Consider the following 27,614-nt stretch of genomic DNA (forward strand, 5'->3'; position numbering starts at 1 on the left):
CATCATTTTTAAAGGAAAAAAACTAAGTCTCAGCTGTACACTGCAGAGATGCACTAACCATCCTGAAACTAAACCAGCCTCCCATGGTTACGATTGCTGTTCTACAAGGACAAAAGAAAGACACCAGCAGCCAAGGACACGTCGGCAGCTTCGCTGCCTTCCCCAGGGCCTGGCTGGGGGGCCGGCGGCGTGGGGGGCCCAGGGAGGAGATGGCCCTTTTTCAGGGTCTGTGTCCCCATGGACAGGGAGCAGCCCTGCCAGTGTCCAACTCTGGCAGGGGTGAAGGCAGCGAAGGAGTGCGGGGGATGCTGAGGCTCAAACTGAGTTTCACCTGTGGTGGGACCAGCTTTGATGGGCTGATTTCTGCCTGTTCTGCTCCTCCCAGGCTGGTCTCCCATGCCGGAGCCCGGCCGTGCCGCCTGTCTGCCTTTCCTTCCCCAATAAACCCCCACCTCCATCCCCTGCCCCTCTCCATCTCCTGCCCAGCTGGCAGCCCCAGCAAGGTGCCAACCCTGGGAGCTTTGGGTGGGAGCTGCAGACCCGTGGGGGTCTGGGCGGGAGGCACCGCGTGGGCTGCGCTGCCCTGATCTCTGCCCGGTGCCGTGCCGGTGTGGCTGCCCGCAGACCGGGGCAGGCAGTGGACCCTCCTGCAGCGAAGGGGAGCTCGGTGGGAGCAGTGGCAGGGAGCCCAGTCTGTCCTGCTTACCCTGAGATGCTACCGGGGGGCAAGGGTCCCGTTAGCGGGACTGGGGTTTTCCTGGCAAGGGTCACGGTAAGTGTTACCAATGAGGAACAACTGCTGTGAGCAAAGAGGTGCTGGCTGCTCTGCTCCCAGTGCCCAGGGAGGTTTCCCACGGCTCCCAGGCAGCGGGCTGCTGGGGGGTCGCTGGTTAATGCTTCTCCATAGAGCTGTGAGTCCTGGCTCGCTGCCTCTCCAGCATCCAAAGCAAAGTGAAAAAAGAAAGCGGCATGTACCTTGTGTGTGCCAGGCCGTCCCCTACTCCCCGGCACGGCAAGCAGGGCTCCGCGCTGGACGGCAGCTTTCCTGAGCCGCGCTCAGCTTTCCCGCAGCAAGGACAGTCCCTGCGCCGGTGGCACACAAGCCCCCGAGCCCCCGGCTGCAGCTCCCGCTCAGGGCGAGGGGAGCCAGGAGCTGTGGGACAGGGAGGGCTGGCAGTGCCGGCAGGACCCTGCGGCAAACCCTGCGCCTACCTCAGCTCCCAGCAATCAACTGCAGGCTCTTGCAATGGAGACACTTTTAATTTTTAACAACATCAGAACCGCAAAAATCCCCCTGCGTGGGTGTGGGCAGTGCCGGGGGACACGCCGCTGTGCGGGGGGGACAGCGGGTGCCCCCACCCCGCCCTGGCCTTGCCAGGGCCCGGCTCTGCCCTGGCTCCCGCTGCTGCCTGTGCCAGGCGCTCTGCAGCACACCTATCGCAGTTTAAATAGAATAAATACAGTGAAGAAAACAGTAAAATCTTCAATAAAGAGGCAAAAGGAAAGACAACAGCAGGTCCAGGGGTCCAACCAAACTCCACGTGGTCTCTGGATTAGTTACTGAGGAAGTTCTATGAGAGCACATTAAGTTTGCAGCCGGAGACTCTCTTACCGCTGTCCTTATATCGAAACTTCGTATTCTCTTGTTTCCTGAAAAGAAGAAAAAAGCCAGTTGAGGGCAGCAGCTGCATTTCAGGATAATCTCCCCATTCCCAGGCAGCAAAAGAGGCCCCGGGTGTCATTTGCTCCCTGGGAAGCGGTGCCCTCCCTGCCGGGACCCCGCAACCCCCTCTGCCTCCTCCCGCCTGCTGGAGCCCACCCAGCCCCTCGGGAGCGACCGACAGGGATGGAGCCTCCCGCCCCATTCCTCAGCGCTCCTGCATCAGGATGGCTGGACTCGTCCTCTTGCTGCATGCCTGGCAAAACCCGTGCTTCCCCATCAGGACGGTCCCCAGGGAGGAACGGGTGCAGCAGGACTCACCCCTGTCTCATAAATCGGGTTGTCGAACTCCGTTTCTACTGTGATCTGGCTGTAGGGGTGGGAGTACATGAGGGGCAGGCGGAGGCTGGAGTAGTACCGACACCTGCGGGGGAGACGCAAGAGTCACTGGGCTGCATGGCACGACCCCAGAACAAAGCATGGCCAGCCCTGTCCTCCCACGTCCCCCCCATCCTGGCTCCCCGCCGGCGCCTCAGGGATCCCGGAGTGGGAGCTTGGTGCTCGGCTCCCCAGGACCGTGCTTGGGGCGTGTGGCCAGCGAGGGCACGGTGACGCTGAGCCAGCCCTGGCCACGCTGCCGGCCCCCCAGCCCGACTGCACGCCCCACCTTGTGAGATAGATGTACGCTCCTCCCAGCAGCAAGGAGATGATCAGCACCGGGATGAATATGGCTAAGGCCATATTTCCCCCCTCGAGCGATGTCTCTGCAGCAGCTTCTGCTACTAAAAGGACAAGATCTATTATGTTGGCATTTGCAAGCACCTTGTGATCCCCTCTCTGCCTCTGCTTCTCCCCTCCCTCCTGCCGGGCTCCACACAGGCTCTGGCTGAGGGCCCTGCACAGGGCTCATCCAGCAAATGCATGTCACTCACCTTCCAGAGCATGTTCAAAGCTGTCTTGATTCACTGGAAGAGAAATGGAGAGTTACTGATACGTAACTGCGTTTGACTGGGTGCTGGCAACTGTTGGCTGTGTGGGGAGCCCATGCCTGGGCTCTCCCTGCCCCATTTGGTCCCAAGCCATGCTGCAAACTTTCAGTTTTTAGTAAGTTCTCAGTCTCTGTAAGCACCTGCACGGGACTGAGCAGGCTGGCCAAGCGAGACACTGGCAGGACGGCTTTGCCGGGGATGGTGGTACCCTTCAGAGAGCCCCACTGCCCAAGAGACAAGGTCTCCACTTATTCTCATTAAGTAGTAATTAAGAACAATTCATCCCTGCAGCTTAGTGGCAACGGGAGGGTCCTCCTGTGTCCAGAAAGTGCACTAAACCCAGACCTTATTTAGACCAGCGCCTGGAGGGTTTCCTGAGGCTCTCCCATCTCAGTGGGTGCCCAAGAGAGCATCCCTGCTGAGCCTGGGCAAACCGCTGCAGGAAGCAATAAAGCAAGAAAAGCAAGCGAGCGGCCAGGCCCGCCCCGCATGCCCCACACCACCAGCACGGTGGCCAGAGGGTTTGTTCCCCCTCTCCGGCGCAGCAGAGCTTGCTCAGCACAAATCCAGAAAAGCACCCAGGTCTCAGATGAGTTTAGCTCCCAGCTAGAGAACCGCTGGGGGTTTGCAGCCAGACGAAGGTTCCCGGGCTGTGCCAGGTTGGGGACAGAGGCCTTGGCTGTCCCCACCCCCCCCCAGCTGCGCCCCGCCGTTACCTTTGCAGATGGGCAGGGGTCCACTCCAGTGGGACGGCTGGCCCAGGATGCATTTGATGGTAACCTCCCCCATGAGTTCAAAGCCCTCATAGCACATGAAGGTCAGGGACTCTCCTGGCAAGTAGAGGCGCTTATAAAGTATTTGGTAGCCGTTTTCTGGCAGTCCTGGATTATCGCAGGCCAGCGACTCCTCGGCTGAAAGGGAACACATCCCAGGGTGAGCCCCAGGGCTTGGGCTGCCGAGGGAGGCAGTGGGGAAGCACCCAAGACCTCACCCCATCCCACTTTCAGGTAGCTCAAAGCTCTGCACCACCCCACGTGGCTGGGGAAGGTCTTGGCCACAGGAAAGGACTTCCCGGGACCTCCCAAGCAGAGGAGGTGAGCTGTGGGAGAGCAGGAGAAACTGCCCGGACTTACAGACGCAATGTGGGAGCCGCGAGGTCCAGATGGGCGTCCCTGTCTCGCGGCTGTAGCAGGTCAGCAGCGAGCTGCCCTCCAGCACGAAGCCGGGGTTGCAAGTGTACTGAATGGTGGTCCCCACCAGCAGCACCGGGTCGGAGATGAGGCGGGTGGAGTGCTCCACCTCCCCTGGGTCTGTGCAGTACATAACTGGGGAAGAGAGGCTGCCTGAGTGCGGAGCCCCGGCACGGCACCGGAGACCAGCAGCCATTACAAAGCAGCGTGGGTCACGGGAATGTGACGGGGAGGGCAGCACATTGCTCCAGGCACTTACTCTTTTCGCAGAAGGGGGGATCGCTGCTCCAGCTGAGGTCCCACTGGCAGGTGAGGGTGTCGCTCCCCACGATGTCGTAGCCCGGGTCGCACTGGTAGGTGATCTTGGCCCCTCTCACCAGCTCCGTGTGCGATGTGGTCTTCCAGCCGTTCTGGATCTCGGGCAGGTCGGAGCAGGAGTCGTTGCGGGACACCTCTGCAGCCAAGAGAGATGCTGGCCATCACCCGCCGAGCGGGACCCCGCGGCACAGCCCTCCTTGGAGCCACTGCATGTGGACACACAGCTCTTTGCCGTGTGCCTGTCCCTCCCCGAGAGCTCCCCAGCCCCAGGCACTGCAAATGGCACGGCCACAGCCAGCAGCCCGGTCTGCGCATGGCATCCTCTGGGCAGAGGAAAGGGGCAGCCAGGCAGCAGCGGATAACAGGGGCTCTTTGAAGCCTCCCAGCCCTGACCCTAACAGCAGGTGGAGGGCTGTGCTGATGAAAACAGGGCAGTGTCTTTGCTGGGGTCAGGACAAAAAAAGAAACCTGGGAACACCAGGCTCAGCTCTGGCTGCAGGCGCATGGGAGGAACGGTGTAGATGCTGTGGTCACAGCACGGCTGGTTTGCTCCGGTGAGGGGTTTCTGCCCTGCTCTCCCCAGCCCCGTGCCCGCCGAGCGCTGTGTCCACACTTGAGCCCAGCTGCATGAGCTGCAGTGCACTGAGGCAGGGACCTGCAGCCTCGCAGGTGATCTGCATTGCAGCTTGCTCTCTGTTCGTCATAACTAGGGCTGTCAGCAGTGGAAAGAAAACATGCTTGGAAGAAGTTGGCCAGGGGAAGACAGGCGGGAGAAGAGGCAGGGAGCAAGACCACAGGCAGCTGTGGGGAAAGAGTGCCCTTCCCAGTCCTTGTCCCTTCCTTGGGCAGCAGCCACCCTGGTCTGGCAGACGTGGCAGCACCAAAGGACGATGCGAGCAGACGTCACCAGATGTAGTCTAAGCCTCTCCGGAGCAAGGAGCTGTGAGCTGGGAACATCCGTCTCAGGAGCCCAGCCGGGGACTGGCTTCAGTGACCTCTCCTAGGAGGACACCTCGCTGCAATGCCTCAGTGCCATCAGCTTCATGCGTGGCAGAGTGTGTGTGGAGGGGGATTCCGCACCCCTCTTTCCAGCCATTTATCTCCCTGTTCTGCTCCGCAGGTGCACTGGGCCAGACTGGGGTTAACAGGGACCAAAAATGCTGCTGCCTTCTTGCCAGCCTGGAAGAGGGGAGACATAGGGGGACACCCCAGAACTGACTGACCCAGAGACCTGCAGTGGGGCTGGGGGTTTCTGCAGGAGCTCGGTGGGATGTGGGGTGCTGGTGTCACAGCAATTCTCCCTGCTTGCAAACCTGGCACCTGGACAGCCTGGTCTGGCTGCGGGTCACGGTCCCCACCTGCACTGCAGTGGCAGGGCAGGGGATGCACCCAGCACCCCACTCTCCCTACCTATGTAGTTCATGATGAATCCTTGCCCCTTTCCAAAGATGAGCCCAGCAGGGTCTGAGTGGAACTGGATGGTGAGCTCAGGGCTGGAGGAGTAGAGCTTCTGGGGACCACTGCTGCCCACGTACTGCCCCAGGATGCGGGCGGTCAGCTCGTCCCCATCATAAATGGTGAGGATGTCGCTGTTGGTGAGGTTCAGGCTGGAAAGGAGAGCTTGGTTAGAGAGCAGCTTGAGCAGGGAGCCCAGGCAGGACGTGAGGTGTCAGGCTCAAGGGGCAGCGAGGTGAGTGCAGTGCAGGCAACCTGCTTCACAGCCCATCCCCGTCCCCATCCCCATCGCTGTCCCCATCCCCGTCCCCAGGCAGGCTGGGCAAGCGCTGCGGGACTGGCCTGAGTGGGTCAGCAGCGCTGGTTTTCAAACGGCAACCCCGTAACTCACCCCGCAGAGAGCGGTGGGTGGCTCGGGGGGGAGCGAGCCCTCCAGCCCCGCCGGCCCCTGCCCCGCGGCCTGCAAAGGGCCGGGACCGCCGCGCCGGCCCCCCTCGCTGCAGCGCTCGGGAGGCGGCGGGGCGGCCCCGAGGCCGCTCCCTCCCACGGGGCTCTCCCGCTCCTCGGGAAGCGGCCCCGGCCGGCGGGAGCGGCCCGGCCCGGCCCGGCCGAGCGCCCGGCTCCCCGCGGCCAGCAGAGAGCAGTGGCGGCCCGCGGATGGCGCGGCAGCCGGCGCTGCTCCGCCGGGGATGTCTGGGGTCCTGCCGGGCAGGCAGGGCGGGCGGCAAACCCTGCTCCAGAGCCAGGGCCAGCACCGGCAGCCGCCTCCATCCGCCCCGTTTGCAGCAGGGATGGGGCTGCCCCTTGAGCGGGAGGGGACAAGGGGCTCTCTCCCCGCTCCCCAAGCAAAGGGCAGGCGGGGGGATGCTCATCCCCGGGGGAAACGTTGCTCCGCCGCCTCCCGTCCCCGCAGCAAGGGCTGCCAGCCCTGCTGCCAGGCTGTTTCTCTCGCCTCTGCAGCCCCACCGCTGGCTGCCCGCTCGGTGCTGGCAGCGGCAGCGTGGGTGAACCGACCGGATCAACCCCAAGGACGGGCACGGCCATCGCCTTCCCCTGCTCGCTGCCCTGCCTCGTCCTGCGTGCCCGCAGGGCTCACCAGTGCTGGGGAGCACAGCCCGCACCCAGCGCTCTGCTGCTGGGCAGCGCAGGAGGGGCTGGGGCAGCAAGCGCTTGGGGCAGGGACACCACGTCCTCCCCTTCCCCATGGGGGAGAGCGCCAGGATGCTCCCAGCCCCGCAGGAGGAGTCTCCATCGGGTTTGAGGCTGAAGTAACTTTCCCAGCGAAGCCTGGACTCCTGCACACAGGCAGGATCCGACCGGCTGCGCGTGCACAATACCTGTGGGCCCAGGACGTGCTCGGTCACTGTGGGACCCCTGCCCTGCACGTCGGCCCATCTAATTCAGCCTTGTTTGGAGACTCCTGAGCTGATCCCCAAACGTTTTATTAAGAATGTTCTTGGAAGGCGCCCAGCTAATCCCCATGGCAAGCTGACATTTGTAGTAAATCTCTGCTCTCTGTCAAACATGATTTTCTCAGTGACATTTATGTCTGATGACTTCAAATCGCTTGGCCTCCAGTTCTGCTCAGCCCAAGCACCCACAAAGCTGGGAGAGGTGCACTGGGAGCTCCAACTTGTGATTTTACAGAAAGCTTTAAAATCTTTATGACTTTAAGCCCCTACTTGAAACATGCCCTCCTCTGGAAAACCCAAAATAGCATCGAAGGAGATTCCCTCTGCATTGGCAGCATTATCACGCCAAGGGCTCCCAGCCTGGCATCGAATCCCATACCCCTCTGACCCCTGGCATGTGCAGCGAGCAGTGCCATGCCTGCCCGTGCCTGGACGGCGCAGCCGGGGCTTGCTGGGCATCTCTGCTCTGCTCCCCACAGGTTTCTAGAGCCATGTCACTGAATGGCACAGGAGCGGGCTGGCAGTCAGGAGGGGAACCGATGCATTTTGTGAAGACATGTTGGTCCCACAAGAGAAAGAAGGCAGGGCACAGGAGGGAGGGCTGGGCAGAGCCTCCCCCTGCCTCTCGCCCTCCCTCTGTCACAATCAGCCCAAAGACTGAGCTGAGGTTTCCAGCTCATGGATGTCCCTAGGCTTTCCTAGCCCCGTATAAACCAGCTCGTAACAGTGCTGCATGTTACTCTGAACTGCACGTGGCCTCGTGCTGCTGTGGCACCACTCCCTGCAGCTTTGCTCCAGAGTTCAGAAGCTGTCTTGGGAGCAATTAACTACTGCAATGGATGGTGTATCCGTGCTTTGAACTCAGGGAGCAGCACTGGTACTGCCCTGGACCTCCCCCTGGGTGCTGAGTACATCACAGGGGATTAGGAAAGCTCTGACAGGGAGAACAGGGAAATGGCACAGGTCCCTGGGGTGGGGGGAGCAGGGATACTGCAGTGAAGGGGGCTGAGCACTGGCAGGGCAGAGACACGCACCAACGTCCTGGGCTACTCACAGCTGGATGTCCAGGAAGAGCCGCTTCTCCTCTCCAACGTGGACCCTCCAGATGCAGTCCTCCCCCTCTGCGTAGGGCTCCGGCCAGTTGGGGGACAGGATCACTCCGGCCACGGCAGTCAGCTCCCCCCCACACATGGCTGCGGGAGCAAGAGGCAGGCAGGGCTCAGCCTGGGTCCCAGGGGTGTTTGCACCCGCTGCCCAGCATCGCCCCGTGGCGCGGGGACTGACCTCGACACAGCGGCTCCGTGTCGTTCCAGTATGGGTCCCGCATGTTGACGCACTCAATGACAGCGGGACCCTGCTCCAGGGAGTGCCCGGGGTCACATGTGAACTCCACAGTGGTGCCCAGGTTGTAGGTGGGGTCGGAGGTGGTGAAGTTCCCGTTCTGGATGTAGGGCTCGTAGCAGTGGCCCCGCTCGAAGGCTGGAAGAGAAACCCCCTGTTAGCCACAGGGGCACGGGGCTGTCGGGGGGAGCACTGCCTTCCCCTGCTCCTCCACCCTCAGCTCTGGCGGTTTGCTAGATGAGCCCTGGGCTCTGCCGTCGCCCCCAGCTAGAAACCCATCCCTCCATCCCTGCAGTGCACGGATGGCCTCTTCCATGGCATATTTTACAGGCAATTAGGATTAACAACAGTTTATCTGTCCTAAGCCATGCAGGGTTAACCAAACCCGACTTCCATTGTGTATCAGCATCAGTAACACACTCGCTGTGTTGCCAGTTGCTGTATTTGCTGAGCAATCTCCCCTGGGATTACTGTGCATTATTGAGCTTGCTCAGAGGCATGGGGCTCCCGCGGGACTGATCCCAGCAGCAGGATGCGCTTAAATGACAAGCGGAGCAAATCTGTGTGAGCTGCCCAGGCCTTGCTCAGCGCCTCGTCCCCGAAGGAGCCGCTGGTGGGTCCAGAGGAAGGCAGCCTGGTGAGCAAGCACTGCAGCGAGGGCAGGAGCCAGGACAGCCCCCGCCCCTGCGGCTAGTGTGGACTCGGTACCCAGCAGTGCCACGCTACGGGGACTGAGGGAAGGGGACAGACTGGGCCTTTGGTGGTGACAAAGTCACCGCAGGCTGTGTGATTCCCACAGCACCAATGGCCTTTTCAGCCCAGGTTTGGAGAAGCCCCATCCCGGACACGGCACCCACTGCCCCCGGGCTGCCCCGCAGCAGGCACAGGAGTCGTATCCCAGGGACACTCAGCTGACTAGAGAACATTTCTGTTGGAGTAAATGTGATTTCATGATTTCTTTTCCTATATCTTGCGAGGCAAATGTATTCCCCAAAGCTGCTCCAGCACCAGGTGAGGTTCAGGTTGCCCTGCATGCCAACAGCAATGTGGGGACAGTGGCACAGCGGAGCACCGGGGCTGCCAGTGCCTGGGGCAGCTGAGACCCGTTCTACGGCAGTATCTCTGTTAATTGCCCAAATGTCCTGAGGCCCGGCAGTGTTGGCTGAGGCCAGCCTGCTGCTCTCAGGGGTACTGAAATGAGAGCACATCACCTTCGAAGCGTATGTTGAAAGCCGTGGCGGCTGCAGGCTCCTCCGCGAGGAAGTCGATCCTGATGGAGGAGCCATCGCTGATCACCCCTTCGAAGGGCACGCTGTCGGCACGCAGAGAGTCGTAGAGGACGGCGGACTGGTTCGTCTCCCCACTATACACTACCATCCTGCATGGGAGGACAAGGCACATTACATGGGAGAAGTGTCCCCGCACCCTCTCGGAGCATCGCCCAGCCCCCCTCCTCACCAGCACCCGCTCTCCAGTGCTCCCGGAATATGGCATTTTAAAGAAATTGTGCAAACAAAAATTCACCAACCAGATAAATCTCTTTTACTGTGTCATAAACAGAGGCTTTATTCTTTGATTTTTACTACAAGCCATAAACCTGCTTTACTGCCTGTTACCAGGCTGAATGTTAATGCTGTTTAAACACAAGCATCAGCACCACAAGCGTGTGCTTTGTGTTACGGATGCTGATAGCGTGGCACTTGCAGCTTCTTGTGCTGTGGTGATGAGCATTGCTGGGCGCTGGGTATTCAGGGAGAGGAGAGGACGGGTGTGACACAGCACACGGCATCACCCCGCAGCTAGTGGGATCAGGAGACTGGCAAGATCCCCTGGCAGGGCCTCGGGATAGCAGGGGCTGGTGCTCTGCGCCTGCTTCTTGCAGCTCTTTTTGCTCCAAGACCTGTCTTGCCTCCTGAGCACTTGAACACCTCAATTAGGAACCTCCTGTTCTGCACCAGGACCCTTCTCTGCCCTGGTCCCCACCATCCTCTGGCTGGCAGCCTCCTCCGTGCTGCGCCCGGAGCTTGGGTCGGTGCTGCCTCCCGGGACAGCCACAGCCCAGGCACCAGGAGGGCAGGAGGTGTGAGGTGGAGGGGCTGAGACCAGCTCGGAGCTTCCAAGCCTTGGTATACTTAGTGCCCAGCAAAGCTCCCCGCTCCTCACCCTGGGCAGAGCAAAGCTCTCCACAGTCCCAGGGGTGCAGGGAAACGAGCTCAGCCCAGGCCTTGCCGCCGGTCAGCAGCACCCGGGCAGCTCCCAGAGCCTCACCTGTCCTTCTCGGTCAGCAGGAGCTTCTCAAAGTGCAGGTGCAGCTTCTGGCCCGGGGGAGCCCCGATCGCCCACACGCAGTACATGCTGCTCGACTGGTTCCCTGTGTAGCTGGGCGAGAGGACGCGGCCGATGGTGGCATTGTGGACCGTCCCGCCGCAGGGTGCTGCCGACACAAGAGCACAGCCCCGCTGAGACAGGCAAGGAGACAGGGCAAGGCAAGGGGTATGGGCAGGCATTTGCACCCGGGGCTTCTGCACAGCAAAGGGGATGGACCCCTCCGCTGACGCCTGCTCAGCTCTTCTCAGCAGTCTTTAAAGCATGAACCTCTTGCCTGGCTTGGCTTTGCTTTGTTTTATGAACACACATATACGCTCACACATACACATAAAATCTGTAATTTTCCTTTCCCTTACCTGCCTAATTAGGAGGCAGATTCTGCTGCCACTGATGTGAAAACCCGCAGTACCTCGGGCTGCACTGTGCGCAGAGCTGGGCATTGCTTTCACTCTCTCCCAGGACTGCACTCAACTCGCGGCACAAAGAAAGCAACTCTAACTTTTTTTCCCCAGTTTTTCTTAGCACTGAGGCTAACTAACATGGAGCATACCTGAGCAGATTGGCTCTGGGCTGCTCCAGTGCGGCCTTGATGCGTTGATGCACGTAAGCACCCTGGGACCCTGCAGCTCGTAGCCCAGGTGACAGTGAAAATGAGCAATTCCACCCGAGTGCAAATCCATTACAGTGACGTCTCCGAAGTCAGGTCTCCGTGGAAAGTTGCAGCTCAGCATAAACACTGGAACAAGCACACACATTTTGGAGCTTAGGGCTTGTCTGCTCCGAGCCACCCCGCAGTTGCCGGGGGGAGAGCTGGGGACATGCTGGAAGTGCCCACGGTGCCACGGACAGAGCTTGCTGCCGGGTGCCAGCTGCAGAGCACTGACAAACCACCACGCTGCTGCTTCTCCACCTGTTACTGCTTTTGCCCAGACCCAGTTTCTATTTTAAAAAGAATTTTCTTGAACTCATCTATTTTTTATAGCTTTTCAAGGAAAAAAATAGACTCGCAGTCTGAGTCTGTGCAGGAAGAGCTGCTGCACAGGGACAGAAACGGGGCAAGGTGGGTGTGAGGAGCACAGCCAGCGCTGGGGTCCGGGACATCGGTGCAAATTGAATCCTCTGCCCAGGGCACGACACGAGCTGCTGCTTGCCCCCGCCCCAGCTGATGCTCTGAGCACAGGCACACAGTGAAACAGGAGCCCGGCTGGTCTGCGAGGGCAGAGCCCAGCATCCTTCAACCCCTGCAGCCCGGTGGGGCCGAGCCCCGTGGGACTGACACCCCATCCCACCCCTCCTCGCGCAGCCACGTCGGGGAGGCACCCACCCTGGTAGTGGAGCTGGAAGGTCCCCACCACCTCATCCTGGAAGGTACGGAAGTAGACGGAGATGGTGTTGGTGGGGCTGCGGATCACCTGGCCCTCCACCAGCAGGGTCTGGTTGGCCAGGACCACCAGGGCATCGCCGTCCACCCCGCGGATGGAGAGCACCTCCCCATCAGACAGATTCACGCTCTTCACCTGGGTGGGAGCAGAGACACATGAGCTGTGGGGGTGAAGGCAGCGGTCCCGGTGGGGTGCTGGGCGAGCGGTCGCATCCCAGCCCCAAACACACGGCGCCCGCAGCCGCAGAGCATTGCATGGCCGCAGCCTTCCCTCTGCACTGCTCTGAGCCCTGGCAGCTCACTGGGGACAGGACCTGCTTGTTCAGCTGCGATGGAGCAGACTATGCCCTGCGTGAGCCCAAGGGACCCCCATGACCACTGACCCCTTCTCCCTCCCCTGGGGCAGCAGGCACAGGCAGCTAGAGCCGCTCACTTGAGACGCGTTTCAAAGCTGGACACTCCTGTGCAGCACAAGTTGACCCACGTCTAGTTCCCTGCTGAAACTGGGGATTTAGGCAGGCGGGTAGAGGCAGTGAGGGTTAGGCGGGAGGAAGATGGAGGGCTCCCACGAGTTGCTGGTCAGGGGAGTGGTGGAGGCCCAACTCCACCTGCATCAGCCCTGGGAGCAGACCTGCATCTCGGGGCACCATGGCACAGAGCACAGCCATGGCCAAGGCTCACCAGTTTCAGCTGGGGCTGGGCTGTTTGGCACAGGTCTGCAACCAAACCAGGGTACTTTTGTAGGGCTCGGTGCTCTCCATCCACCCTGTGCACCAGGCGTCCTCCCCAGGGACCCTCATCCACACTGGGGAGTCACACTGCAAATGTGTCTAATGAGCAGTCCCAAAAGGCTTTAATTATTATTTGGAAATAGCTGAAAAGTAACCTCACATTTGCATTTCACGTCCATTTAGCTTAATAAATGGGCTCACATTTCAGCAGAAAGATGCTCATCAGATCACTTGTTTCCTTAAGTGTGCGAGGACCAGTGCTCTATATTTAGCACACACCACAGCCTTAGCCCGTAATTGCGAGTGCTCCCGACGATGTTGTGACTAGGATTTGTTGCTGTTGTCACAACCGTGCCCGTCTCCCCCACCCAGCACACAAGGTGGGAATGTGCCCGGCTCCGGGGGCCGCTGGTACTGCAGGGGTGAGCCGCACTGAGCCACCTGCAGTGCTTGGCATCCTCTGACCTTCTGCTGGAAGAAGCGAGATTTCCTCGAGAGAAATGACCCCAACCCCATCGGGCAACTCCCTGCCTGCCCCAAAGGTCTCTAAGCCCTGAACGGTGCCTGGAAAAGCCCGGTCCTCACTGCGGGTCTGGGCTGAGCAGCCCCCAGGCTGGGTCAGAGCGTGCCAGGGTTCACCCCAGCCCATGCTTCTAACCCAGAAGGAGCTGATTTTGCCTTGTTTTGCAGCAGGGTGCTGGGTCATGGCAGAGTCTCTGGTCCTCACTGCAGGGAAAAGCAGTCCTTGGTCCTCATGGGTGTCACGCAGCACGTCAGAATCACGGGGCAAGAGTGTGCCCTAGGCCCCAACCTGCCCAGGGTTGTTTCTTCTTCTCCAGGTTTTGTCCTGAAAACATGCCTCCCCAGCACAGCATACACATACATTGCATGTGGTGGGTCAGCTCAGATCTAATTATTAATAAATGGAATGAATTAAATGTTATTGGGGATGAATTATTTGGAGCTCAGGATCCAGGAATGCTAAGTGGGCTATGTACAATGCTAATGACTTCCCCCCAGCTCGCACTGGGGCAGAGTTTTGCTTCCCGAGCCGGGTCTGAATCACCGCAAAGATATTTCCAGGGTGTTTTTAACACATTTTGTTCTGAAATCACTCAAAGACAAACCTGCTCCCCAGGTAGCTTCCTCCAGTGATGACTAGCATCAAACACGCTATCTAGCACCGAATCACTCCGGCAAATTAGGAAGAGAAGTGTTCAGGAGTGCCATCCGAGCAGCTGATTGCCGCCGGGCTGCTCTGCTGTCCCTCCCCAGCTCTGCCGCTGGGAAGGGGTTCCAGGGGAGCAGCTGGAGCAGGCAGAGCTCTGCAGAAGAGAGGGAGCTGATGAACGCTGCAGCATCTCCCCAGCCCTTCACAGGGTGCCGTGGGGCGGGGGCACTGCTGGGCGCTGCTGTCAGCCTCCCCCTCCTGTAAACCCAGGCTCAGAGGAGCCCGGCGCAGGGATGCCATTGCAAAGGACCCGCAGTTCCCCGTGCTGCGCCAGGTAGGCAGGCATCCTCAGAGGACCCCGTCCGCTCTGGAGTAACCGGCGGGTACAGACGGATGCAGTGGCCTCGCGCCAGGGACTGTCAGCCGCTGCAAGAGGGACCATATGTGCGAGTTCCTGCCAGGGGCTGGGGAGGACAAGTTCTTACTTTAATCAAAGACTGCACCCAATGTCAGCTCCTAAAGAGTCTGTTGGGAAGACGGGAGGGATCCTTGATTCAGACTGCCAGCCTTGCTCACCCACTAGAAAAATCTCTTTAGGGAAATTCTATTTCCTGCCAAGACGATTCAAGAATTTTAAAAATAAATATAATTTAACTAAGCACTCGGAGAGCTGGCTGCTCCGTGGCTCCCAGGCATGACTCGGCTGGCACAGGGGCAGGCAGGCTGAGGCACAGATCTCGGATGCTGCAAGGACCGTGGGGGCTGCCGGCAGGGAGCAGAGCAGGGACCCCGAGCTCTCACACGGCGCTGGGCAGCCCGCAGCACCAGGCAGGTTTGCTGGCAGCCCTTCCTGACACCACATCTGATGTCCAGGCTTTGTGCCCACTCCTCACTGAAGGGAGGATTCCCCCACAGTGAGCAAGGATCTGACCCTAAAGGGTGCAAGAGAAGGAAGCAGAGGGTCCTCGTGGCCTCCTAAACGACTCCAAGTGCCCACAGGAACAGCCCCAGGGCTCTGCACTCCCCATCTCTGTTTTGGGGCAGGGCTGCAATACCACAGCCATTCCTGCCACCACCGGGCTCTCCCATGGTCCCTGCATTGAGAGGTGACCCTCCCCATGCAGGGTCAGCACCTTCCTGCCCCAACGGCTTCTCTTTTCCCCTGCAGATGCCTTTAACAAGATCAGCAGAGGTAAAACTCTGCACTTCACCTTCAGGGGTCTGCCCTCCCCATGCTGCATGCTGAATCCTGGGGAGACCTTCTCCCACATGCTCCAGGACATGCTTCCTCATGTCCAGCCTCCAGCAGGACCTGCTGAGACCATGCACCAGTCGTGACCGGGGAATACACCAGCCCAGGCTCCATGCAGAGCCCACCCACCCCAGCTCCCCAGGCCACCCCACCACAGAACAACGCAGCACCTGCACAGCTCCGCTCCCCAGCCCAGCCTGGCTTCTCCCAAACCAGCACCCCTGAGCAGGTCTGGCCTCCAGAGCTCAGCCCCAGCAAACCCACGTGAAAAAAGGAATCCCCCATCAGTCACTTCTGCATCACACCATCCTGGCAGGAGAGCTCAGCCACACTCCTCCTCACCCAGCAAGGTCTCCCCTGCCCATCTCCATTACAGAAGCTGTGAATTAAATCCAGATCACTTAGATGTTAACCAATTATCCACATCATGGCGAGGCAGCTGAGGAAGTTGCACTGCGTTACTCCAGCACCTGCCTGATGTAATTAGCCTCGGAGTCACTGAAGCTCGCAGTGCTTTTACATGTGAAATAATTACAAAACAATGGAAGAGAGTCTGGCAGCACCAGGCAAAACAAGGGGGAGCAGCAGGGAGGTAATGGCCGTCCCTCCTGGCTCTGGCGTGGGCATTGCCCCCAGCCAGGCTGGCACACTGGGGATGAGCACTGCCGTCCCTCAGCTGCTCCAGCTAGCGTGTCCCTTACTTCGCTTCCCAACCTGAGAGCTGCTGCCACCCCTGCGGTCACCAGTCCTCCTCCTGCCACCTCCAGTCCTAGCCCTTCTGGTAGGAAATAATACAGAATTAGGACTGCCACCTTCCAGCATGCCTGTGCTAATTACTCCCCAAAGTGCAAGCTGCAGAGATGCACAGAACGAGGCCATTGGTATTGGTTTACAGGTAGGGAAACTGAGGCACGGTGCTGGGGTGGTCCCCGGGGCCCTGCATTCTCCCTGTGCATTGCCATGGGTCCTGGCACCTGGGAGATGGCAAGGATAACCCAAGCCCCGCAATTACTGGCCCTTCTGCTGTGCTGTGCCCATTTCCCCAGCCCCGGGGCAAAGGGCTGGGATGCTGCGGGGGGCTGGGACGTCAGCCAGCTGCACCCTCCCTGCCAGCAACGGCTTGTGCAGGGACGCCTCCAGGTTCAGCTCCCTTGGGTGCTAGCCTGTCGTGCCAATCTTGCAGGCTTGTTGGGAGCAGCCAGGCATGGGTCTTTATGGCAAAGCCTGTTCATGACGGTGAGGAAACATCCCAGGTGCGGGACCACAGCTTTCTGCACCAGCCCCGCTGGTCAGGGATGATGTCCAGGGTGGACTTGTGATTTTAAAATCAGGTTTCTGTGCAAACACGGGCAACGTTTCTGCACCGCGCTGTCTGTCTCCTCCATGGGCTCATCAGCATGTATCGTGTGTGACATCCCCTGCGCGAACTAAAGAGAGGGGATAAATCTGTTGTCTTGCTTGCCATGAATGCTATTTCTAGCTTCCTTGGCACATAAATCATGTCGCCGCTGCTGTCTAAATGGTTAAAAAGCCTTCTGCAGAGCTTGCTGCGGGTGCTGCCACGCTGAACCACATAGGTCCTCGTCTATGGGCACCTGCAGAGGGGCCCTGCAGCGGCTGGGGTGGCAGGGCAGGGACTGGCAGCCCCCTTCCCTCCTCCCTAACCTGTGCTGAGCTGCTGCCCACCCCGGGGCAGGGCACGGGCAGGCCTTTGCTGCACTCCGCTGCAGGCAGCAGCTCCAGGGCACTCAGCACCGCTGCCTGCAGCCCCAGGGCCCATCCTCCTCCAGCTCCCACCGGTGCCCATCCAGCCGGGGCGGCTCAGCCCTGCCTGGCTGCTTGCCCGTGGGCATCTCCGGCACCCCAGGGGCTGTTGCTGGACGGGCTGCATGGTGCCTGCTCAGCCAGCTACAGATGAGGCCATGCTCAGCCAGCGCGGACCCGCTGTTGTGATTTAATTTGTCTGAAAAGCTTGGAAGCATCAGCAAAGCGAAATGCAAAGCTCGGGGGGTGGAGAGGCTAATTTTATGCTCCATTAAAACCTCAGTTTACAATGCAGTGAGGTCAGGAACGGTGTCACCTGATGGATTATGGATGGAGGCGAATTTACAGCAGAGCAGCCTGTCTTTAGCACCCTGCAGATTTGGGGAGACAGAGTTACTGCCATGGAAAAGTGTCTGAGACACACATGCAATCCCGTGCTCGCCGCTGCGCTGCTGCCGCTGCTGCCCGGCTCTGCCGGCTCCCAGGGCAACCTCCCCACCGGGGCTTGCTTCGCCAGCAGCAGTCGCGCCACGGTCAGCCCTTCGTGCCTGCCGGAGGGACGGCAGGAACAAGCTCACTGGAACTACTACTCTTTTTAATGCACATTCTTAATTACACAGATTAAAAGTTAATGGATTTTAACTGGATGCAAATGGTGACATGGGGAAAATGCAAGAACAAGGAAGGATTGCGCGCCAGAGCATGGAGACCGCAGGCTGAGGGTGTTTGAAACGTGTCAAGGCCCCTGCCCTGCTTCCAGCCTCACCAGGCTGCAGGACAGGGCGTTTCCAGGAGAGCTGACCAAGCATGTCTGTCTGGGCCAGACTCCCCCACTCTGATGGGTTTGCACAGCGCCGGCACGGTGGCAGCCCTGGCACACGGCGTGCTGCACCTGCACCGGCCGTGCCCGCTGCTCCACGCTCCCGTGTGTGCCAGCTCACAGCATTTATAGACCTTCCTACAGAAACTCAGCCCTGGCTCTCTGCCGTGGCATGCATATTTGCTGCTGCTGGGGTTTGCTGCAAAACGCCTGCCTGTCCGTGTGGGTTTTACCATGCAATTGTCAGGGACATGGCCCTGCTTCGGTGTAGGTCAAAACCCCTCCAAAGCAAGCACTAGCTGGAGACGGGACTTGTGCTTGCCCACCCACATGCCTTGGGGCTGCCCGCACACCTCGGGGCTGCCCGCACACCTCCCAGCAGGCAGGGCAGCAAGGGCAGAGGGCTGGTGGCCACGCTGAAGACAGTGCTGCCGCTTCGCCCCTTCCCATGAAGGCTGAGTGCCTTTTTTTGCAAATTGCCTGACAGTGTCTTGTTGTTAAATTGATTGCATGGCATTTTAATGCTTTGATCATTGCTGACATTCAGGATGTACCAGTTCCCTCGTACAGTTCATTTATTACACGGCCTAAGAAAAATCTAGTTTTTTCCCTGGGAAGGGTTTTTTTTTAGCAAGTGCAGGTGCCCAGGGCAGCCATGCCCAAGGCCATGGGTGCTTTGCATCCTTTGCTGGCAAGGAAAGTGGGGCTGGGCTATGGTGATCCCCCCACCGACACGCTTCTCACCTGGAGCTCGACACCGTAGCCCGTGTAGACGGTGACGTTGTAGGTGCACTCCAGGTAGCTGTGCAGGGGCAGGGGGGGGTAGTCCGTGGAGTCGATGTAGCCCTCGGGGTCATGGAAGCTCATGCTGCAGAGGACTGGGGGGAATGCGTGTCAGCAATTGCCCCAGGGGAACAGCTCACCCGGCAGCTCCCTCCCGCGCCCGGGTGCTCCTGCTGCCCCAAACCCCAGCACCCAGGTCCCTGCTCCAGCGGCCGACCCCGCTGAAGTGCAGAAAGTTTTAGGCAGCCCCACCAACCCAGGCGGTGCTGCTGGCACTGCACACAGAGCTGTTCCCCATCAGCTGCCGTAACCCCATTCCCGTGCTCCCTGGCCCCGTGCGGGCAGCGCGGCTTACCCGGCGTGGGCTCCGTGGTTATGACGGTGGTGGTGATGATGGTGGACGTGGTGGTTTCTTGGCTCTCTTCTGACGCGGAGCCGTGCACCTTGCTCTCCATGCCGTTTGTCCGGTTAACGGCAGCGCTGGCGGGAGCCGCGGTCGGAGCCTCACTGGCATCGCCCATGCCATTGGGGAAGGGCCGAGGGACCGCTGGTGGCAGGGTGGATGGGGAGATCTGCAGCGCGGGGCGGCTGGTGGTGGCCTGGCCCCCCCAGGGCAGCTCGGAGGGGATCTGCTCCACGTCCCCTGCCCCGGCCGCTGCCTCTGCCAGTGCCCACGGCTCTCGGGAAGCAGCAGGGAGCCCGGAGCCCAACGGGCTGGCTGGGGAGGCAGCGCTGGGGGGCCCTGGCAGGGTAGGCTTGGGCCTCAGGTGCTTCCTTGCCGTATTTACTTGCTTTAGAGTCGGTGGCTTTTTCTTAACAGGGAAAGTTTGTTTTGCATCAGCGTTGAGGGCGGTGGTGGGTGTTGGCAGGACACGGCTCTGCACCAGCAGCGTTGTCTCCTCTGCCGCTGGATCGGCAGCGTCCTCTGCGGCTGGCAGCAGGTTGAGGGCAGTGGCATGCCCGAGCTCTGCATCTCCGCCGGCCGAACCCATGGCGTGCCCGAGCTCCCCGGCTCTGCTGACTGTCTTGTCCACCAGCTCATCCGCAGCGAGAGGGTCCAGGCTGGTGGGGACCAGCGCTGCCCCTGATCCGCTGTCTGCAAAAAAATGGGGAAAAATGGGACTTGGGCAATTCTGGGCATGAAATTATAGCTGTGTTGGCAGCACGAAATCAGCCCCCCGGGGAGCTGCGGCTGATTGAATGCCTGCCGCTCTCCCAAACAGGCTCATTATGGGAAAGCAATAACGAGCCTGCGCCAACTCCCTGAAAGTTGGGTTTCTGCTGAAACTCGGTGGCCTTATCTCGCCGTTTCAGAGCTGCTATTTGGTCTATTTATCTAGAGGTCACTTGTTCAGGGAGGTTCACTCGCTCCTGCTGAGTTTGTTGCTCTGGCTCAGTCTCTGTGAAAAGCCTTTATTTTTGCAATTGTCATCAGCAAATATGGCTACTTCAAAGCGCCTGATTAGGCCGTGGCTCTTTCCCATTGTCTTCCGCACGCTGCTGCCTGGCGGGGAACAGACGCCGATTAACCGGCTTCCTCCGGCCTCCCACGGCAAAACACCACCCGCTTCTGCAAAGACTCCTCAGGCAGCCACTAACCTTTTGTGTTGGGCAAAGCAATGCGCGGGAAAGAAAGAGTAATCAAAGCCGCACCGCCACTGCTTCGGCCAGAGAGTTTAATTGCATGAAATACAGATTTATTCACCACCAATGGGTCTGATTGGGCTGCGGTCCACGGTGTAAAATAAGCTGTAAGCAGCGCCACGGCTCTGCGAAATGCTGCAGAAAGCTCCGAGAGGCAGAGAGTCAACATTTTCCATGGAAACAGCAGTTGCCAGGGACGGCGCTTAATGCGTGGTAAAGACCATAATTCCAGCCCCCTCAGCTCCCCTGGAAGGGTTTGGAGCCCAAGTCCCCGAAATGTGGGGTCCCTGCACTCAGCATGGGCAGGTGCCCGGCCGGGCATGGGGGTCTGCGAGCCCCTGGCCCTGCTGCTGGCCCGGGGCTGCCTGGGCACACGGTCCCCTCTGTGACTGCAAACGAAGGCACCAACCTGCTCCGAAAAGCGGTTCGAGCTGCTGTGACATGGCCGCGGGAGCAGCCGGGACGTGTGCCCGCCACGGTGCCAGGTCTCTGTGGGATGTGGGACTGGAGCGGCAGCTGGGGGTTTCTTTCCCAAGCAGGCTCCAGCAAAGCACAATAAACCTCTGGCTCACCCTGGGCCCTTCATTACAATTAGTGTTACAGATACTTTAAACAAAAGCACAATGCTTGTGTTACATTTAACTTGATTTTTCGCGTTTCAAATTCTACTAATTAAGGTAGGACGGGAATGAAAAGGAAGAAAAGAGCTTTTGGATGTGAAACCTGAAACACAGGGACGCTGCAGGGTGTTTGCCGCGGGGGAGTACAGTTCCCCTGGAGTCCAACTGCCCTTTACATCACCCTGTGATTTTAATGCCTTTAAACTTCTGCTTCTGACGCCTTAGCATTAGTTTTGCTGCCGCACAGCCGGTGAGCGCCGTGCTGGGCACGCTGCGGTGCAGCCCAGTTTGGCGGGTTTACACCAGCACCGCCGGCTCAGCGCAGTGCCGGCACGGCACAGGGGCACGAGTTGTAGGGGACCTTAAACCAGTATCGGCGGTGACACCGCAGAGCGTGGCTGCTTGTTATGCTGCTCATGATCCCCAGCCGTGCTGCGGCTCCCCCAGTACGTTTGTGCCATCCAGCTGTTGCCTCTCATTACACATTTAAGTGCTGATCCTGGAAACACTCGGGTACCCACTCTGCTTTCTGCAGAGGTGTGCGCTCACTCAGAGGTGACTTGCATGCATAACGGTCCACCCCTGCGTTATTTGGATGTGCGGGATCAGGGGCTTTACAGGACTCAGGCTCATGTACCATAAGGTGCAAGTGCCTGCCCGGGTGGACCAGGGGCTCCGGCACTGTCACCTCCACATGTGCCAGGGAGAAAAGGGACCCACAGTGGCAATGGGGTGGCAGAATGCCCTGGTCTTGAATGCCCTGGTGGTCCCTGCCAGCTCCCTTTATAACCGAGCAGTTGTTCTTCTTGCTGCAGCTTGTGCAGGGATAAGCAGTGGTCACTGCTCCAAATGGTAGCTCTGCAGCAAAAGCAGTCCAGCATCACCCTCGGGGAACGCACCGTGGGACGGGGATATCCCCGGCCGTTAATGCAGTGGCTGGTGCCTGCAGGGCAGGAGGGACAGGCACAAGCAGCCTGCTGAAAGTTGACTTTGCTCTGTCTTCTGGAGAATCGAAGTGGTTTCTGGCAAGAACCAAAGATAAGGGAATACAACAGCAAAAGGCAAAGGCTGGAAGAGTTAGCCTGAAGGATGGAGTTTCCAAAATCTGCTTGTCCAAGGCTGGAGATGTATTTTTGTCCAGGTGTGTGCAGTGAGTGCACTGCAGGAGTGTAGGAGCCTTCCGGCTCACCTCTCCTCTTGCTGGGCTGTGCCAGGGCAGTCCCGGAGCTGCTCCTGCTACTCAGCCCCGGAGAGCCCTTGCACATGCTGCTGTTACCTGCGCTGGTCCTTAGCCCCAGCTCCCTGGGACAGCCGGGGCCATGCCCATGCCCGCCCCAAGCCACTTGCTCCCTGCGGTCAGCCAGCCGAGCTGCAGACCCAGCCACCGGCAAGCCAGTCCCAGCTACCAAGGTCTTCCTGGCCTCTCCTGTTATGTTTCCCATGACTTAAAAAATTAATTCTTTAATTAGCTGTGGTTCAGTAAATTCATTAGCCGATTCCCTTAGCACATTAGGAGACATGTCACACACTTCGTCTGCAACCACCGACTTGTGCCGGCTCTGAATAATCTCCCCCAGTTCCCCCCGGGGAGGCTGGCTGCCTCGGTGTCCCCATGCACGCTGCTGGTGGGGCGGCCCAGGAGCCCCCACACCCTCTGCTTATTTCTGAGTGTCTCTGCTTCCCTCTCCATGCTGCCCCAGGGCTGAGGCTGGCCTCCATGGGCATCCTGCCGTGGGGCCATGGGCATCCTGCTGTGGGGCGATGGGGGGAATCGGTCCCCAAGGCAGTGCCAGCGTCAACTCTCCTTCCCTGACAAGTTTTGCAGGGCTTTCGCATGCTTTAGGCTTCCTCTCCCAGCCCAAGCCCAGGACAGGCGGCCGGTGGCTGCTCTCCCACTGCCACTGGTCTGGCCGCGGCTCAGCTCATTGGTTTTAGTGCTCTGCAGCAAAACAGTTTCTCCATTACGGGAGGAGATGGGGCTGTCAGACAAGGAGGAGGCGGCACGGCCCTGGGAGGCGAAGGGAAGGGAGGGGGCTCGCTGGCTGGTGGGACACAGTGGGACATGGTGGGACATTGGCTCACAGTGGGACAGTCGGGGTGTTCCCACAGGAACCTGAGTCCTTAAAGCCGGTGTGTTACCAGAAACAGCAAAACAGCATCCCCGGGTTATTTGTCATGTGAACTCTAATTCTTAATGGATATTGCCGTTAAACCACATTTTATGCTTTCAGAAAGTTGACTAATTTCTTATTAGATCCTTTGCCAGGATGCATTTAAACGATTCTGTCCTTAACAAAGCATGAAATAAAACAGTCTGTATAGTGACTCTGTAATGAGATACTTAACATGCTTTAGTTTGTAAAGGGCAAACGTGTATTTCAGGGAAGCGAAGAACACAGCCAGGCTGGAGTGGGGACATGGAGGCACAGGGCGGCCCTGGCATCGGTGATTAATAAGGGCATATTCCACCTTACCAGAAAGAGAAGTGATTAACTATCTTAACTCCAGATTGCATTGCCACTCCCAAACCGGAGCTGTGCTCCAGCATGTCCCCGAGATGTGGGCTGCCAGCCCTGCCTGCTACCTCCCTGGTGCTGCCAGACCCCTGTCCCACCCCACGCGTGTTGGTGCAGCACTGTGACCCCCCATGGTCCCGGCGCAGCCCCGAGCCCGCTCCCCTCCCTGCTCGGCTGGCTTCCCTCCCCTCACTCGTGCCTGGTGCCCATCTCGGGAAGGGAACCGCCAGCTCTTCCTTCCCGGGGCGCAGAGCACACGCAGGGGGTGTCGCTGCCCACAGAGGGGCATTCCCACACCCACGGCCTCTCCGGGGTGAGCGAGGCTTTAGGAAAAGCAAAGAGCAGATGAAGCAGACCGGAGTATCTCGTCCTTAAGGAAGGATTGCAGTAGGTTTCCATATTTGATATTAGGATAATGGTGGGCTTTGGTAAGATACTTTCCATACCAATCTGAATGCAAACAGCAGTTCTCCCCCCTCCGAGGACTATGGGGTAATCACGGTGAGAGATGAGGTTTGAAATTGCCCGAGCACCTTCGGTGCATTTCTATACAGGAGCCAGCCCAGGAGCATGGCGGGTTCGTAGCTCACACTCATCACTGGAAGCTCTGCAGCCCCTCTCCCATCCCAGGAGCACGGCGATGGAGCCCACCCACCTAATGCCAGCAGAGCACTAAATAAACCACCAGAGATTTATGGTCGGTTCTGTGGGTTTACTCTAAGTTGCAGTAGCAAAACTATTATCATAATGGCAGGCAGGAAGTGCTGTCAGCATGGGACGATTGCTTGGGGGTGCTCTCATAGCCGGGTTCTCACTCTCTGCTGCCCGCTTCCAGCACGGGACAAGGCTGTTTAACATCACCCAGCACTGCAGGATGCCCATGCTTCCCACCACCGCCCCGGCCCCACGGGAGGCTGGGCTGGGGGCCAGGGCAGGCAGAGCAGGACCCTTCCTGGCTGCCAAAATCCATCCTGTTCTGCACAATCAATTGATGCGGAGATGCTGAGCTGGTGGAATAGAAATGATCACGTTTGACCTTGATCTAATCTGCTAAACCAGCTCCGGAGGAAGTAAATGCTATCAAGATGTACAAGGGGTTTATCTTGTATCTTGGTCAGGAGCACTCCGCAGGCGGTTTGAGACTAGAAAGGCTTCTCTCAATCCATGAAAGTCTCCACAAGCAGCCCCCACAGTCCTGCTCCCCCCAGGCATGGTGCGGCACCCGGGGCACTGCGCTCTGCGCAGCGGTGCTCGCACAGGCGGCTGCTCCTGCAAGATGGGACAGAAATGTCTGGGACAGTTTGGAGCACAAGTGACCTTAATGCAAAACGACAGCTCATCTTCAGGTCTATTCTGGGATCTGCCTAGATACCGGCGTGTAAACACCGAGGAAGGAAGCTTGGCTCCGGGGAGGATGTCTCCAACCAGCTTTCACTCCCCCACGATTTATACTTAGCCGCCGTCGGAAGTGCTCGCTCCTCTGCAGGGCACGGGTGCCGAGCGCGCCGTGCTGCGCGTGGGAGCGTGCGGGCTGCGCGCTGGCCAGGGCTGGCAGTGGGGACACAGCCCCCCCCGTCCGCAGGGCTGGGGTGATGGCATGGGCTTCTTGAGAGGCAGCGGGTGAGGAGGGGCAGCAGGCAGGGCAGGCAGGGCAGGCAGGGCAGGCAGGGCAGGGGCTGCCAAAGCGGCTCCCGTTGCCCAGACCCAGCACTGACCTGGGCGCTTGCAGGGTACTGGCCACCCACCCAAGCAGCACTGTCAGCACTCATGGAGGGCCCTTGGCACCAAATACCTACTTAAATATATATGAACGAGTACAAATGCCTCTTTGAAACTTGCTATCATGAGAAAAATTAATGACCTCAAAGACCAACATAACCGGAGTCTGTGCTCTGTTATCCATGCAATCCTTCTGCCCATACGAAAAACAATTAATTGTTCTGACAATATTTTTTTGGGTGCAAAGAGCGTTTTTTTGCCATTTAGGATAGTTTTTTCTTGCTCTTTTGAAGAATTCTGTTTTCCCGCCACTCAGAAATAAATCTGCTTATTGCCTGTGATCTGTGAGCACGCAGTGACAGATTTCAGGTTGCGGCCTGGAATCTGCCATGACGGCCCAGGCGCATTAACTGAGTGAACTGTAATGTATTAAGCAAAAGAGTGAATGAGATTGCAAGGCTAGGCAAACAAAAGAAAACTAATTAAACATGAGCTCAAGCTCTCCCCTTTGCCACAATTTCATACGCTATCAGCTCTTATTCTCCATAAAAATGAAATAGGCTTTTCAGTGTTCCCTCGCAAAAAGCAGCTTGGCTGTGTTTTGCACAGGGCAGGGACACGGTGCGTTCAGGCAGTTTTCCGCTGCCCGGTGGCCACAGTGCCAGCATCCCTACGTCCCCGCCGAGGGGTCCTGGCTGCACTCCCGGGCATGGGGCACCCCCAGACTCTGCCTTTGATCCAGCACAGCGTGGCAGGGAGAGGAAGGTTTCAGCTTCTGGACCTTGAATTAGCAGACAAAACCCACGCTGAAACCCATCAGACCTTCCCCGCCGGCGGCAGCCGCGGCCACGCTGGTGCCTGTGCTGTTCCCCTGCAGCGGGGAGCCCCTGGCAATCAAGGGGCTTTCAATTAAGGAAACAGTGAAGAGCTTGTTCCAGCCCCGAAAGCCTTTGTGGAGCAGCAGGGGATGGGAAGCGCAGCGTTCAAAGCGCCAGGAGAAGCTGGCAGCAAAGCACCTTGCCCACACCACCGTGGTCCCTGCCCACGCTCGAGGCCCTGGGACGGCCCTAGGGATGCCCGGTGTCGCCCAGGATGGGCTGGCTGGGGACCCCCGTGGGGCTGCGCTGGGTCAGCAGGGCCGGCAGCGGCACGGTGCCACACTGAGGTCCGGGTGGGACCTCGGCTGCGGGATACCTGCAGCCCGAAGGGATGCGCTCAGCACAGGGCAGGAGCCACTGCCTGTTAGCTCAGCTCCTGAGGACGGTGCCCAGGGCAGCAGCTGCCTCCTCAGAAACAACCCCAGCGACTGTGATCTCTGCAGCGTCAGTCCCAGCACGCAGGAAAATCAGCAGCTCTCATCACAGCCACCCTGCCGGCAGAGCCTCCGCTGGGCAGCCTTGTCTGGGCAGCCCCTGGAGCACGTTGAACCCCCACGTCCCTTCCCGGGGCCACGCTGCACAGCCATGTCATTCCCATGGGAAGCTCAGCCCCAGGTCCCCACGGTGCAGGGACACCCCCGCTGTGGCCCAGCCCCAAAGCTTCATCCCCGTGAGAGGGTCCCCGGGACCCCCACAGCCCCAGCCAGAGAGACAGGACCATGTCCTGCCGCCGCAGCCAGCAATGACAGACGTGTGTGTGCTGCTCCAGAGGTGCCGTGGCTGAAGAGAGCCAGGCAAATCTGATTGCTGCCGATATCTCAGCCAGAGGGGCTTAAAGGAATTAGGGAACTGCAAATGCTTGATAAAAGGATGCTGAAATAATCATAAAGCACTCATTTTGCTGCTGTGCTTCTGAAAGAGCTAAACCATGAGTAGCTGTATCGCCGGGTTCCCATTACTAATGCCGATGCTATCGCTGCCTCGCTGCAAGCACACATTCCCAGGCTGCCGGAGGACGGTGGCTTGATTGCTCAAGTTCAGTAGTTACCGTCCTGAAGGTTTTAGCGATCTGATTATACTAGAAACGCTGAGAAGCTTATACGGATGCTATTAATGGCGGCGTTCAGCCCCCGTGCTCTGCCTGTGTGATGGGCTTAGGCGGATTGACAGTGTGCCGGGATCAACTAATCCTGCCCGGAGCTGCTTCTGCTGCAGATGTCTCGCCCGAGCCCTCCCTGAGTGCTGGGACTGATCCTGCACTCCACGGCACCCCAGCCTCTGCATGCCCCTGGCCCCATGCCAGCTCTGGGGATGCACTGCTCTGGGGTTCCCTGCTTGGGGGGTGCCCTGCTTTCAGAAACAAGCCCCCTTTAAGGGTCCATGGGAGCAGCTGGCCCTGCTCTGCAATAAAGCCAGGCCCAGGGGGATAGGCTTGGCTTGGGCATAGGGCTTCCTAGGGGCAGGGCTGCAGTCTCAGCCTGCTCTGCAGGGAGCTGTGAGGATTTGTCTAAGTCAGGGGATGCCGCTGAGGAGATTTACCGTGCCGTGTCACTCTGGGGTGGGCTGCTTGTGGCACAGCCCCCCCGTCCCTGCTGGGCACTGCCAGTGGGATGTGCTGGCTGCCCAGGAGCAGGGAGGCATG

The 27,614-nt window shown here is 59.2% G+C and overlaps 1 protein-coding gene across 1 annotated transcript in view; it reads right to left on the reverse strand.

The window, feature by feature from the left end:
* Positions 1 to 1,620: 1,620 nt before the first annotated feature.
* SEZ6L (seizure related 6 homolog like) overlaps positions 1,621 to 27,614 on the reverse strand; it is a 47,730-nt gene continuing 21,736 nt past the window's right edge. The window contains exons 2-17 of the mRNA XM_072880420.1: positions 18,951 to 19,691; positions 18,557 to 18,690; positions 12,018 to 12,210; positions 11,244 to 11,429; positions 10,634 to 10,799; positions 9,577 to 9,743; positions 8,309 to 8,503; positions 8,079 to 8,217; positions 5,568 to 5,764; positions 4,099 to 4,293; positions 3,783 to 3,974; positions 3,366 to 3,560; positions 2,593 to 2,625; positions 2,328 to 2,442; positions 1,982 to 2,084; positions 1,621 to 1,650 (exon numbers count right to left, since the gene is read on the reverse strand). Coding sequence (XP_072736521.1) covers positions 1,621 to 1,650; positions 1,982 to 2,084; positions 2,328 to 2,442; positions 2,593 to 2,625; positions 3,366 to 3,560; positions 3,783 to 3,974; positions 4,099 to 4,293; positions 5,568 to 5,764; positions 8,079 to 8,217; positions 8,309 to 8,503; positions 9,577 to 9,743; positions 10,634 to 10,799; positions 11,244 to 11,429; positions 12,018 to 12,210; positions 18,557 to 18,690; positions 18,951 to 19,691 — 2,981 coding nt within the window. The remainder of the gene's footprint in view (positions 1,651 to 1,981; positions 2,085 to 2,327; positions 2,443 to 2,592; positions 2,626 to 3,365; positions 3,561 to 3,782; positions 3,975 to 4,098; positions 4,294 to 5,567; positions 5,765 to 8,078; positions 8,218 to 8,308; positions 8,504 to 9,576; positions 9,744 to 10,633; positions 10,800 to 11,243; positions 11,430 to 12,017; positions 12,211 to 18,556; positions 18,691 to 18,950; positions 19,692 to 27,614) is intronic.

This window comes from Ciconia boyciana, chromosome 15 (assembly GCF_034638445.1).
Source record: "Ciconia boyciana chromosome 15, ASM3463844v1, whole genome shotgun sequence".
Lineage (NCBI taxonomy): Eukaryota > Metazoa > Chordata > Aves > Ciconiiformes > Ciconiidae > Ciconia > Ciconia boyciana.